The sequence below is a fragment of the Pollicipes pollicipes genome, unplaced genomic scaffold, assembly GCF_011947565.3.
Source record: "Pollicipes pollicipes isolate AB1234 unplaced genomic scaffold, Ppol_2.1 Scaffold_5724;HRSCAF=6776_pilon_pilon_pilon, whole genome shotgun sequence".
NCBI lineage: Eukaryota > Metazoa > Arthropoda > Thecostraca > Pollicipedomorpha > Pollicipedidae > Pollicipes > Pollicipes pollicipes.
In genome coordinates, this window is record NW_023596746.1 from 50,423,925 (window position 1) to 50,438,033 (window position 14,109).

Here is a 14,109-nt window from a genome sequence, read left to right on the forward strand (position 1 = left end):
GTCCTCAATGTTCTTAGAACTTCGCAATCGTCTGTCGCAGTTTCACGCATTGTCCAGTCACACGTTAAATAATTCAGAAGTTGTGCCTACCTAAGTTGTGCCGGACTACCTATAAACTATCACATTTGATGTCTATGAAAAAACACATAATTTCTTCACTGCAAACATCTGCACCCTAGCATGTCTAAACCGGGTACAAATCTCGACAACCCGTCGTTGTACAGACAAGAGGCCAACTACTTTCGACGGAGGAGAGCGTGGACAATCCATGACTGCTTTCCTGACATGAAAAGGGCTTTGGTTCATCACTGCAAAGCTAAGTACGCTCGCGCGCGTGCCACGGATGTTGTTGGTTTTTCGGGACTGCAACATCCTCGTGAACCAGGGCAGTTGAGGATCTGATACGGACTGTAAAATGTAGCGTCCTCCGGCCCGCCAACAAGGCACTCCACGCTCTCAAAACACACTGTCAGACACAGAGCCGCGCCAATAATCCCCCGACAAGTGACACATGTCGCCTCTTTTAAGCCAATTTTGAAGGCCGCACCGCGCAGTCAAGCTGTGAGAGATGGTCGTGACAGAGCCACTCTGTCACGCAAAGCTAAGAACACATGCTCACGTTTGGCTATTTTGTTTTTTTCGCCATTTGATTCGTCCTCTCAAGCTGAGTTCGATTATCTAAATCATTAGTTGGAACTGTCACATACTTCTAGCCCTTTTTTAGCCCTGTTTGTAAAAATTCCAACTAATGGTTTAAAAACCAAATTCAGCTTGAAACGATGAATCAAATGACATAAACAACGCGAAATGGCAAAAACTGAGTATATGGGGCTTTTTCTTTGGACGGCAACACACCTGAGTGCAATGCAACGGCCCCGACGGGCGGCACAGAGCGGTTCACGCGTGCCACGGTGTCATCACACCTGGGCGGTATGGAGCGGTCCCGCCGGGCAGCGCAGGGCGGCTTACGCGTGCCACGGGGTCATCACACCTGGGTGGCATGGAGCGGCCCCGCCGGGCAGCGCAGGGAAGCTTACGCGTGCCACGGGGTCATCACACCTGGGCGGCATGGAGCGGCCCCGCCGGGCAGCGCAGGGCGGCTTACGCGTGCCACGGGGTCATCACACCTGGGCGGCATGGAGCGGTCCCGCCGGGCAGCGCAGGGCGGCTTACGCGTGCCACGGGGTCATCACACCTGGGCGCCATGGAGCGATCCCGCCGGGCAGCGCAGGGCGGCTTACGCGTGCCACGGGGTCATCACACCTGGGCGGCATGGAGCGGCCCCGCCGGGCAGCGCAGGGCGGCTTACGCGTGCCACGGGGTCATCACACCCGGGCAGCTAGGAGCCAGTCACATGCGCCCTGGAGAAACTTCACCAGAAGAGCTCACGGCGTCTCGAGCATGGCCCAGCCTGAGCCGAGCCCGAGGCGCGGCGTCGGCGTGCGTCTGACCTGAACTCGGTGGGGCCGGGCCGCAGCAGGTCGCACGTGCCCGTGTACAGGAACAGCAGCAGCTGGCGGAGCGCGGCCGGCGGCGCGGCCTCCAAGCGCAGCGTTCCGTCCACCACGCCGTCGCCGTCGCTGCCGCCGGCCAGCCGCTGCCGCAGGTAGCTCGAGCCGGTGGCCAAGATGTAGCGGTGGCAGGCGAACCGGGTCTGGCCGGCCTGGCGACACCGGCAGGCGGGTATCAGCGGTCGGCTCACCGCGCCAGCCAGGCGAGCGTCAGCTGGCGCCAGACGGCCAACTGGCGCCGGAGGACTCCCGACAAGCATGCGGGGCGACAACCGCAGCCCTGCTGCAGACAGCTGGCGGCTGAGCGACGGACCCGCGCAGACTGCGGGCTACCCGAGACGTGGCGTCACGCATGACGGCTCACCTGCAGCACGATGTCGTGTACGGAGTCGTGCTCGTCGGCGTTCTCCAGCAGGCGACCCAGGTCGTGGCGCAGCTGGGGCGGCGAGACCTGTGGCACCTGTAATCGCAAGCAGCGCCTCTGTCGGCGTGACGCCCCAAGGGCCGCGAGGCGCCGCTGGCCGACTTCGCGGTGCCCATCGCACGGCCTCTTCCCGACGCCAACAACGCGAGGCCGACCGCGGCTCGTGTCACTCGGTGCTCACGCCGAGCCCACACACCGGCGTCAGGTGTCCACCATCAACCACCTCGACCGGGAGCCTGAAGTCAACAACGTGCCAGAGCAGCCTAACACGGCCCTGGGTCCAGTCTGCCGCGGGCGCCCCTGGAAGCCGGCGCGCGCACCTCGAGCAGGAAGGCGCGCGGGTCACACTGGACGGCGGCCGCGTTGCCGCCGCTGCCGTCGCACGTGATGCTGACGGCGCGATGGATGTGCGCCACGCGAGTCACGCGCACCTGGGCGCACTGCTGCCGGTCGGGTGGCGGCCGGTGCGCCGGCGGCCGCCGCACGCCTGCCATCTGCCAGACAACGCACGAGTCAGCAGCGAAGCGGACGGTCGGTTGGCAGATTATCACCTGAAGAGATCATCTCACTCCCATTCAGCAGCGCATCTTCGTGGATGACACCCAGCAACATCTGGTGTGTCGCATGGACCTCCTCTCTCCCTGTACTCCATATATATATATATATATATATATATATATATATATATATATATATATATATATATAAAGATATACCCGTGACTTACACATTACCTTCAGGCGAGCCGCACCCCTCCCCCACCCACTAACATGGCCCGGTCGCCACCACCCACCCTTGGCCTGTTTGTCGGGCGCGTGCCGCCCGGCGGGCAGCACGATGGCGCCGGTGAAGGCCTGGCCCGTCTCGGAGATGAGAATCAGGCCGTGCTTGTCCAGCTCGGCGTCCGCCACGGCCAGTTCGCGCCGCAGACCGAACACGCACCTGCGTGCGGACGCCGCCGTCACCGCCGAGGGAGGGGCACCGAGGGGCTGAGCACCTCCTCGCCCACGGCCGAGACGGCACAGCGCGGCGCGTAGGGCTACAGTCGTGGCCGTGGGTGTGAACTGAGCCGCAGGTGGGCTAGACGGTGGTGCGAGTGGGCATGGATCGCGGCGCAGAAGGGAACAACGTCAGTCGAGTCTGGTCAGCGGCGCCTAATCGCCTTCGAACCGCGGCTCCAGCGTATTGGAGGAGGATGCTTCAGGGACTATCAGAGGTATTCAGGCTACATGGCGCACGCACGGACACGTGTCCAGACGACGTGAATGATGCAAACAGCAAACAACTTCTGAACAGTCACCAATGCCGCGGAAGTAAAGGATGCCTGCAGGCATGCAAAGATGAACGGTGGGAACAATTCCGCAGGGGCTAACAGCCGTAGCTAGGACACATAAACCACTGGCAGCCGAACTCAACGCAGACCAAGCAGAACACACGACTCACAGCACCATCTGCCGGCCGCCGCCTGTGAGTGGGACGCCTGACGCGGCGGCGGCGGCAACGGCGGCGCCTCACCTGGCGACGAGCGGCCAGCTCTCGTGCCAAACGAGCAGGCGGCCGGCGGCCGACAGCAGCAGCAGCCGGAGCGGCGCAGCCCGCTCGGCGCGCCGGCCCTCCAGCTCGGCGTCCGGCGCGCCGCCGTCCACCCGCAGCTGGCGCAGGTTCAGCAGCCTGCTCCGCCGGCAGGGGGGGAGGGGGGGGGGGGTCAGTTGACTGAGGGCGCGGGCACTCGCACGCGGCAGCGACACAGATACAGGTCGGCCACAATAATGCGAACTGATCCACCGAGTAAACTTAAAAAGCAAAAGCTAACACAAACACATCGGTTTGTCCCGAGATCGAAGAACAAGCACCCAAGTATCCTGGCTACATCACCCCCCCCCCCCCCCCCACGCCGTGGTCATGGCGCCCAGTCCGCGGGCACCATGAGAGTCCGCGCCGGAACGCACTTGGAGGCGATGCGGCGGCAGCGGTATTGGCTGAGCAGGTAGACGTCGCCGGCAGCCGTGGCCACGGCGGTGGCGCCGTCGCAGCACGCCACGTGCGTCAGCCGGGCGTCACCAGGCCGGTCCCGGTCCAGCATGGTCACCTGCGGCGCCGGCAGCAGCGTCAGTTCGCGGCTCCGACGGCGCGCCGGCGGCTCGGTCGCCATCTCGGGGGCCGACGCGGCCGACCGAGGGTCCGCGCGCACTCGGCGTATCGTGAGCTCTTCGACTGAGGTGCCACGTGGCTGCATGCACGAATGTATCCGGCGCGGCGCGGGCGGGCCCACGTGATGTGACCCGGGAAAAGAACTTGGGCTGGTGTAACCCAACGCCAGTCGGAGTGGTGACGCCTGGAACGAACACTGCAGAGCTAACACATAGAAACAATGCACGTTCGATCGAATCACGACAGCGGTTTTTGATTGCGAGTGATAGCGGAGCAACTGCACGCGTTTAACGAGGACGGCTCAGGGCCAGGCACAGCGCTTTGCGCACCTTTCTGGGCAGGATGAACCGCTTGTCCTTGTTTTCATCTTTGTGCTGTCCCAGCTGACCACCGTTCAGCCCCACACAGTATAGCGCCTCCGAGTTCCAGAACACCGTGTGGTACCTGTTAATGGTCGAGACGTTTCAACACAGGCGCGATCTCAAGTCGTAACCAACCTCCTTAAATCTGTCTAATCTATATCAACAGTCGTGCAGGCGGCTCGATATTATAACACGCAGGTAAATCATCTTACATACCAGTGTGGCACTTCAGTGTAGGCAAAATGATTTCTACAAACCACACGACATGCGGCACTTGAACAATGAGTTTTCAATCATGTATGACGGCAGATTAATACAATGATCATCCAGCATCCTGACCACACACCCGTGACAGGGATTATCACTACGGAGCCAGTGAAATATTTGTCATGTGCGGAAAAGGAATTTGGATGGCATGGCTTAAAGACAAGCACACCACTGCTTAAGACGATCACCATCTGGCGCAGACGCCTTTTGTGCGGTCCTCGACCCGTTACCTTTCGGCGCAGACGCCTTTTGTGCGGTCCTCGACCCGTTACCTTTCGGCGCAGACGCCTTTTGTGCGGTCCTCGACCCGTTACCTGGCGGCGCAGACGCCCGTGATGCGGTCCGCTCTGCCGCGGCTCCACTCCAGGAGACGGGGCGTGGTCAGCTGCGCGGGAGGCGGCGAGTGTCCCAGCTGGCACGCCTGGTTCAGACCGAACGTCCACACCTGGAGGGGACGGACACGGCAAGCTGCGGACGGCGCGGCGTGGCTGGCTGTGGTGTTGTGCCACAGCCGTGTGCAGCTCTCAAAAATGGGCGCACAGATGGGTGTGAGTGGCACAATGAAAAGTGCAGACGTGAACGGCGCTCAAACACGACGGAAGGACGTTCGATCACTGTGAAATCAAGCTATGTCGCCCGTCCCGGCAAACAAGCTTACTAGCACATTTATGAGCTAATTACGCAGAAGCATGTGCTCGCTGTACACATGACAAACAATGTCACATTGATGACAGAATAGGAAAATGCATGCTTTTAGAAATGTTAGACGGCTCATTGCGGAGACAGCTAATGTATCCCACATAATATTAGCACAGCTCTACTCATCATTTGTATCCCCTGGTGCCATTCGATTGGCATAAAGTAAACCCATGCACAAGGTTATTTGCTAAACGTGTACGTGAATATGACATTCACTTTTTTGCGCTTCATCGCGTCACCCTACATAGCTCTGAAATGGCTAGGTGGGAAACAGTCAGAGTAGAGCCTCCTTTCTGGTCACGCCTGTGCAAAACATGTGGACAACATTTAGGCTAGCGTCCTGCACCGCACCCATTCGTCTAAGAATATGTTCTTCGAAACTACGGTCACAACATAAGGCTGTTTGAACTTATTACTCCGTAATATTCTCAGCTGTCAACTCCGCGCCACCCGTATCGAAAATTTATGAGTCTATGAAAATGTGGAATGGTTGAGTAGGTGGAAGCACGAAAGCTTTCTGTTACGTACTATTTGCATCGTTTCCGTGAACTATTGCAATGGTCATCATTTACGGCAGTCACTGCATGCTAAGAAGTCCATGCTTTGTGCTGTGCCTGTTCTTCAACTCATGTACGTCCACGCCTTGAGGCCAGTCCACTTTGTAAAGCAATTTCATGTGATGATAACGTCCCTCCGACGCGAGAGCACTGCCATAACATCAGTCTAGACCATCTTGCAACATTTTTGTTGATAATGGGTCTTGTTCCTCGATTCGAGCGCCTTTCCATCCGCTTGTGTTCTCAGTCAAGCCAAGCAGGCACATATGAGACCTACACTGCTGCAAACCCAAACTGCGTGACAAGCAGCACCGCAAGGAGGGCGTCGGAGGCTGTGACGTGGCAGGAGGGCGGGAGGGGGCCGATCAGCGGGCCCATCAGCAATTAGCAACTCAGTGGTCGACCTTTCCGCCTCCGCTCCGCGCCGGCGTCCGCCCGCCACGCCGTTCAGCGCGAGCACCGCCGCACCGCTGACAGTAATACACGCAACGCGCTGCTGCCAGCCGTCGGCCGTCCATCGTCGTATCATGACGAGCCCAAGGCAGCGCCGGCCACCGGCTCTCCACCGCTTAGTGAGCGCAACGTCACGTGGCGCTGCGAGCGCCAGCGCAGTTGGGCCTCGGGTCGACCGCGGACCGTCCGGCGACGTCCCTTCGTCGCTGACGTGTCGCTCCATCACCAGCTGCGCCGCTCGCGCCCGGCGGCCGACCGGGCACACAATGCCACGCGTCACAGCCGGCCGCCGCCGCCGCCGCCGCTGGTCACCCGTCACCCGTCACTCGTGACCCGTGACTTGTCAGCTGCCGCCCGTCCCCCTGTCCGGCCCGGCGCCACGTCAGAGTCAGTGAGACCCTCCGTGCGAGGCCGGCAGTGGCAGTCGTCCATCGAGCGTCGTGTTGCCGTCATGTGGTTGAACATTCCGCTGGCGCCGCTGGTGGCGCTGCTGCTGCTGCTGACGCCGGGCCTGGCGTGGCGCCGCTGTCCCATCACCTCGCTCCGACCCTGCATCAAGGGCCAGGAGCCGCCCAGCCTGTGCCGGCGGGACAGAGACTGCGGCGCCGGCCAGCGCTGCTGCCCGGCCGTGCTCTACCCCTGCACGCTGCGCTGCACCGACGTCGGCGACGGCCGGCGGTAGTCGAAACACGGAGCCAGCTAGTGACTGCACCGAACGGAAGGCGGGAGCACGAGAGGTGGTGGTAGTGATGTCAGCAATGCTGCCGCCGAAAACCACTTCGCTTTGAATGCGCAGGGACAAGATGAGAAGGGGAGCTATACATGAAAAACGTACGATAAAAAAGATAAAAAAAAATGTTTGATAGCACTGGGATCAAAACCGGCAACAGGCGTGGCGCCACACTTGACATCAGCGGAGGTGTGTCTTCCAGTGTCAGTATTCGAGCGATCCCGTGCCACAGCGGGGATTCCGCCGGTGCCACACTTAGAGCGGCTGCATCACCAGCAGTCCACAGGCAACTGGGCACAGTTTCAGAACCATCCCCAATGTTCCGCCACCCAGTGCGTTCTGTTGCCCTCTATACCACCTATCCGTAATGTCAGCGGGACTCAAGCTCAGCCATGGAGGCTCTGCGAAGCGCAGCTGGTGGTAGCGCGTGTGCCGCGCGGACGTGCTAAGTTCGGTTATGATCTGCGTGAGCGGTTCCCACGGCTGTCAGGGAGCATCATGCGAGCTGAATAAGTAACAAATACATGAGCATCGCAGCAATAACATGTTCTGCAATAAAATGTAAAATGCAATAAAATGTTGAAAAAACACAAGGCATGTCTACGGATATATGTCCATGTAGGCGGCAGGCTAAGTAAGTTCAAATAGCAAAAGAAGACTGGTTACAAGAAAGTTCGTTTGTTTCAATAAAGCGAAAAGTATGGGAGAACACGCATCAGGATAGTCAGTGACTACCCTGATGCATGTTCTCTTTATACTCCGGCAGGTACTGATGCAAGTCCTCTCCAGGACCGGTAGTCACCATCGCATCGCACACGACAGGCCCAACACCACTCAGCTGGACGGTCTAAAGGGCGTCGTGCCGCTACAGACATGAATCAAGGCGATCCTCGAATACGATGCTAACCCCATCCACAGCGGGTGGAATTCGTCAGCTCTTGCGCGCAATGCCGATCCGGCCAGTTTTTTGGCAATATTCTGTAACATTCCACCTTTGCACGCGATGCTTAGTCCTTCACCTTCGGACATCACATTCCACTTCGCCGCTGTTTTGCTTAGCAGGCCACCCAGCCGTGAAATACGACGCTGCGCCCTTAACCCCTGGATACAGCTACACTTGCAAGCTTTGTTAATAATACCGAACCTCTCAGCATCGATATAACATTTTGACACTTAGGACACTTTGAAAATCCCAGAGAATCACTTACTGTTCCGCTTTCCATCAGCAGCACCGTATGGTCGACCGACGCTGCCACCTGCACACAGCTTTCGCCCTTAACGGCCTTTAGCTTCTTAGGCACCAGCACGGACTCCTCGTCGCCGTGACCTGCCGGAGTGTTTGTCAGCACATGTAGTCACTTACACCGAACACTTCATCACGTCGACCATTAGGGGAAATCCCATTCCAAAACAGTTGGGGGACATGCCGCCGCCCCCCCCCTTTCCCAACCACAATGGCGTCATCCATCCTTCTTGGCACCACATACGCTGGAGCATGGATGCTGTGAAACGCATCACATAGTGCCGCAGCGGACAGGCAGGCCAGACTTCGCCACGTGGCCGGCAGGTGGCAGAATGACAGTCCGAAGTAGCCACCATACCGGCTCTGCATACTGGCCCTCTCGGCTTGGCAGACGGGGTCAGGGGGTACCGACAGAGGGGTGTGGTGGACGGCAGAGGGGCGTGATGGACGCACCAAGCCGGCCGCCGATGCCGTGACCGCATGTGTACACCTCGCCGCCTTGGGTCAGGAACACCGTGTGGAACTTGGTCATCTTTATCTGAAAAGGAGGAGCGACCGGCATACGGCGGGTGCCCAGGGCAGCCAACGGCACGTTCGACCTTCAGTTAGTGACCATCAGCTAATTTGATACACGAACCCGACAAACTGGGCTGATCCATACGCAAGTGCTCAAAATCTGAAGCGACGATTTCGTGGAGTCGCAAAATAAAGACCGCACATGCCACCCAACATAGGTACTTTTGATATCTCTACACAAAGTATCAAACACACGTTGCACACTAAACAACATGTGGTTACTCCAGGGACTAAGCTTTGTCCAGCTGTACCCCACCGTACAAGATACCGCGAACCACCCCAGTCCCTCCCGGCTTTGTTGCACAGGTACAGCCGGGTACGCAGGCCATTCAGCCCTTGACCAGTGCCCCGTCCAAACCCGAGAAGAGCCACCGACCTGCTTGATCCAGACACCCGCCCGCCGAAACAGGTCCAGCGGCTCCGGCACCTGACGCGCCTTGATGCGGTCGACGCCGATGCTGAACCAGGGGTTGCTGCCCCAGACGTAGGCCTCGCAAGGCGCCGCTGGCGTCAGCTCCACCAGCGGCAGCCGGTCGGCGTGCGCCCCGTCGTAGGTGGTCATGTCAGCGTGGTCCTGCGTCAGCGGGCTGGCCCCCAGCTGCGGCCAGGCCACCGCCGGTCACCACGCCGGCCGACGCTGTCGATTCAGGGGCACGGGGCGAAGCGACGGCAGGGACACAACATCGGCAAGTCGTGACACCAGGGACACAGCGTCGGCGCGTCGCGACACCAGGAACACAACATCAGAGCGTCGTGACACCAGGGACATAACACTGGTGCGTCGTAACACCAGGGACACAGCGTCGACGTGCCGTGACACCAGGGACACAGCAACGGCGCGTCGTGACACCAGGAACACTGCATCGGGGCGTCGTGACACCAGGGACACTGCATCGGGGCGTCGTGACATCAGAGAGACAGCATCGGCGTGCCGTGATGCCAGGGACGAGGTTTCAGAGAGCGCAGCATGCCAGCGAGGGTGCGCGGTTGGTGTGGAACGTGACAACGGGAATACATCATCCGAGTGTGACGTTATCGTGAGCACGTCAGCGTTACGTGACACAAGTACACCGGGTCAGTCACTTTTGAGCTGAATGACGCATCGCCCCAATACAAAGAGCACGGTCCTACTCCAGACGCGAGCAGCGAGCGGCACGCTGAAGCCTACCATTAGCAGTGAGCGAGCGACGCTCAGTTGGCCGTAGAAGACGGCCCGCTGCAGGGCCGTCATGCCCGACTCCTTGTCCTCCGTGTTCAGGGGAACGCTGTGGACCTGCACCAGCCATTCAGCCAGCTGGAGACGGAGATGAGCGTCACGGCTCGGTGGTGCGGCGCAGAGCACCTGAGGTGGCGTGCTCACGGGCCCGGCTGATGGTGATCAGCGGCCCAGGGAACCGCCAAAACTGCAGCGTCTACGTCAAAGCTGACGGAGCTGTACGTCGGGCACGGCACCATTGTCGCCCCATCTCCGAGATGGGGCGCTAAGCAAATAATGTGCGACAGTGGGCGTACGTTAAACGAACGATCACAGGGACACGTGTCCTGCCTCGCGTCGGCCACATGGGGAAATGGGACCGCTCGCCAGTCACACACACACGAGGACGTGTTGGAACTCATGCCCGTCACATGGTGGGAGTGGGTATGACCTCTCACTAGTCATAGGGACACAGCACTGACCTCTCGGCGCCCGCAGGAGGCAGCTACGTGCAGCGGCGTGCGGCCGGCCGAGTCGGTGCCGGTGGCGGCATTGTGACAGAGCCAGGACATGTAGGAGATGAGCTCGGCATCCGACGCCTTGGTGATAGCCGAGCTTATCATGTCGGCGTGCTGGCGCGATCGGCAGCGACGCGTGCACTCGGAGCAGCGCACTGGCACGCCCAGCCGCTCCCTCTCAGGCATACTGTGGCGCCTGCGGGGTGGGAGGGATGGGCTTACTAGCCAATTATGTCAGATTGGCTGGCATGGGGCAGAAAATGCTGAGAAGCCACTGTCAGACAGGTGTCACTTTGCATTGACCATGCACAGATGCATAATAAATAACTGGGAGTGGCCATAATTGCTTAATGTGAGACATTTACCTCAAGCCTTATGCTCCCAATTAATCACAACACTGCTATGTTCTTGGTTTGTTCATGACACCACTGTATCACACACTCGGTTCCCCCTGATCACTTTCTATCACACAATTAGTGATTCCTGAAGCCAGCATAGGTCACTAATGCAATTATACACTGGCAACTTGAAGAACTTTGAAAAAACATGTGGGCACTACATTCAGCAAAAATTATGCATAACCTTGCTGATAAGTTATTGATACTAGCTGTGTTATTACAATGAAGTAAGCTGAACATTTCAATTCAAGCATGGCTTTCCCACCTAATGAAGCAAAATTATCTTTAAGATTCATAATTTTGCTTAATTTCATAACCAACACAAATTTTGAAAATAATCTTACTAGGTATGATCTCCCCATGCATGCTATACAACACATCACCTTTTAATTTAACCACATGGTAATACATGTTTGCAACAACCTTCCAAATGACTTGTCTGAGGACCAATGACGGGATACATTTGAGCATATTTTTCCCACTTCTAATTGTTTTCAGGGATCTAAGGCTCTCACCCCTTATGCACAGTCAAGTCAATAATGACACAGAGCTCTCAAAACACAAGATGTGTTTCACCAGTGACAATGTGGCACTCCTACAAAAATACCAATTTTCAACAATACAGGACGATGATGACTAGGGCTCTAGGGGGGGGGGAACGTAGATATACACCGCATTATTCTGTTCTGGACAAAAGCCTTAACCACAGAAAACGTAGCATAAAATTCTGATGAGTACAAATAATTCCCAAATCACGTAACTCAAACATTTGCCTCATTTGGTTGGTACATAAGCATCTTGTACCTTTTAAATCACTTTCAGCAGGTAACGGTGGTGGCTTCCGTTCAAAACACGTGAACATAAACGCACAAGCGTCACCACATTTGCACAACCCTAATCATTGCATGCATGCAGCAGAGCATGCGCTCGGATGCTTTAGTATTCATGGACGCCGTAACTGTATTTAATGCGCGAAATATGAAACGAAGACCACAAATGAAAGGCTGCCTCTTACAGACGCAACTAACCAATCACATGATTTCACTGATGGTGGCTTTTGGTTTCTCCAGCAATAGCTACACAGCTAAAGCGATTCAAAAGCACTGCAGCTTTGTTGTTGAACAGTATTTTGGAAGACATTCATATCAATTCCTTGCAAATTGCTCAGGAATTCGGACATAGAGTGCGTGCGACAGGCGGTGTGGTGGCCGTGCGTCGGAGTCGTCTGAGATAAGCAAGGACGTGCATATTGTGAGAGTAAACGAAGTCAATTACGGGTTCGCGCCAAACCCTCAAGGCTTGCCACCAGAAGCTGATAGGCGGGTTCTGTCCAATTTTGTGGTGGATTTGACCTCTATACGAGTCCGCTGTGTTTGGGAACATTGATTTAGGCACTGGGCAGTAGCATTCGCGGCAACATCAAAAGGATTCACAGCAGAACTTCCCCAATGTAAGTTGGCATTATTGATGCATTCCCTGCCTTTGCCTCCCTTAGGTGGTTGGGCGGGATGTCGGCCATAGAAGGATTTGTCAGCTGATAAGTTAAGAGAACCCCAAATACCGGAAATGTTTGTATAGCACACTGCAAGCCAGGATGCAATTTATGTAATCAAACATGACAAACATAAGATAGCAACAAGTTTGGGGCAGGCAGAACTCTGCCCTAAATAGAGTAGATGGGTGGCTGGCTGTGGGCAGATTTTGCTATCCTTACTAGCTGCTTATCCCCAAAACATGTCTTTGATCAGGTTTGGTCATTTTGTGTGATCTGACCAGACCTGTACTATTTGGGGGGGTGGGGGGGGGTGGGGGTGGGTAGGGCATCAACCGCTGTAGGGCATGCAGCAGGCCTGTACTAAAGAAGGCATTATATTACCATTAATGCTTAAATTCAAATTTTTCCTGTCCAAATTATGATAAGCAGCCCTGAGGTGGAAGCCGCACTCCATCTCAGCCCCAATAACCTATCATCAAAATCTATCACATTCTGCAGGTTGGCACCTCAGTAGCACTTATAAGCATAAATTGAGACCATTAATCACATTAGATTTTGTGATTATGTGCTCCACTTGTGTGGGGTATAATCCTGCATAACTGTGATTAGTAAAACAAACATGTAAGCCACATGGGTATCAGCTTCCTTGGGAGACCTAATAAAGCTAAATAGGCTGGCATATATATATATATATATATATATATATATATTATATATATATATATATGTACTGGACATAACTGCTTAGATATGTATGCTGTGCTTTATATTTTAGCATCACACAACACTTGTCTTGCATGCTCACTCTCCAGAACCTACTGCCAGCCCCAGCCCCTCCTGTAACCCAAGCCACAAAACATGCATGTTATACCTATTATGCCTGTCTGCGGAGTTATACAACTTATGACAACTTGCATGTCACAAGTTACTACTGGAATGCAAACAGCCGAAGTTCAAAAATGTAGCTTCAGCAGATGGATGCATGCAACTTTAAGTTATTGCAGCCCTGTGAATTTGGCACACTGTCTTTCTAGGTATAGAGAGCAAATGTGTCAAGGAATTATGATGCTGGAGAATTTTCACAAGATTACTCTAAAACACTTCTCATGCTCACTGAAAAGTTCAGTTTGATGCTTCTTTGCCTGTGTTTGCTCACATGAGTGTCAGGTTCTACACACTGATGGCACATGTTGGGTACACTGGTGTTGGGCACAGTGGGTATATTTTTGCAGGCTGACTTGTAACCATATCTGTGTAATTCACCCATGCTCGTAAACCTTGCACTTTTGGCTCTCAGGCTATCAAAATAGCTGTGTGTGCTGGCAGAAATGGATAGGGTGTAGAGCAATATATGAAGTTATTGAATTGGCCAATATTGCTTGGCTAAGTTAACATGAGTGCACATAAATTTTAAGCATACCATGCAAATATCAAAGATGGGATGATAATGGATAAGCTGATGGCCCTGAGGTACCAGTGTGGTTCACTTTGCCATAACAGGAGCTGCTCCAGCTATCCTCCAAAGTGGTG

The 14,109-nt window shown here is 55.7% G+C and overlaps 1 protein-coding gene across 1 annotated transcript; it reads right to left on the bottom strand.

Annotated features, from left to right (window-relative positions):
- Positions 1-456: 456 nt before the first annotated feature.
- LOC119103155 (inhibitor of Bruton tyrosine kinase) lies at positions 457-10,872 on the bottom strand. Its single transcript, XM_037226605.1, has 12 exons — positions 10,651-10,872; positions 10,142-10,267; positions 9,350-9,571; positions 8,851-8,935; positions 8,363-8,481; positions 5,030-5,160; positions 4,402-4,530; positions 2,706-2,877; positions 2,256-2,378; positions 1,876-1,971; positions 1,452-1,663; positions 457-466 (listed from the first exon to the last, which is right to left on the bottom strand). Exons 1-12 carry the CDS (start codon positions 10,870-10,872, stop codon positions 457-459), a joined length of 1,647 nt encoding a protein of 548 aa, XP_037082500.1.
- Positions 10,873-14,109: the final 3,237 nt, after the last annotated feature.

Coding starts and splice junctions, on each gene's coding strand:
- LOC119103155 (XM_037226605.1), bottom strand. CDS start 10,872: ATGCCTGAGAGGGAGCGGCTGGGCGTGCCAGTGCGCTGCTCCGAGTGC. Junction 9,572..10,141: donor TCGCTCGCTCACTGCTAATG/GTAGGCTTCAGC, acceptor GCCTGGCCGCAG/CTGGGGGCCAGCCCGCTGAC. Junction 1,972..2,255: donor CGCGCGCCTTCCTGCTCGAG/GTGCGCGCGCCG, acceptor TTGCGATTACAG/GTGCCACAGGTCTCGCCGCC.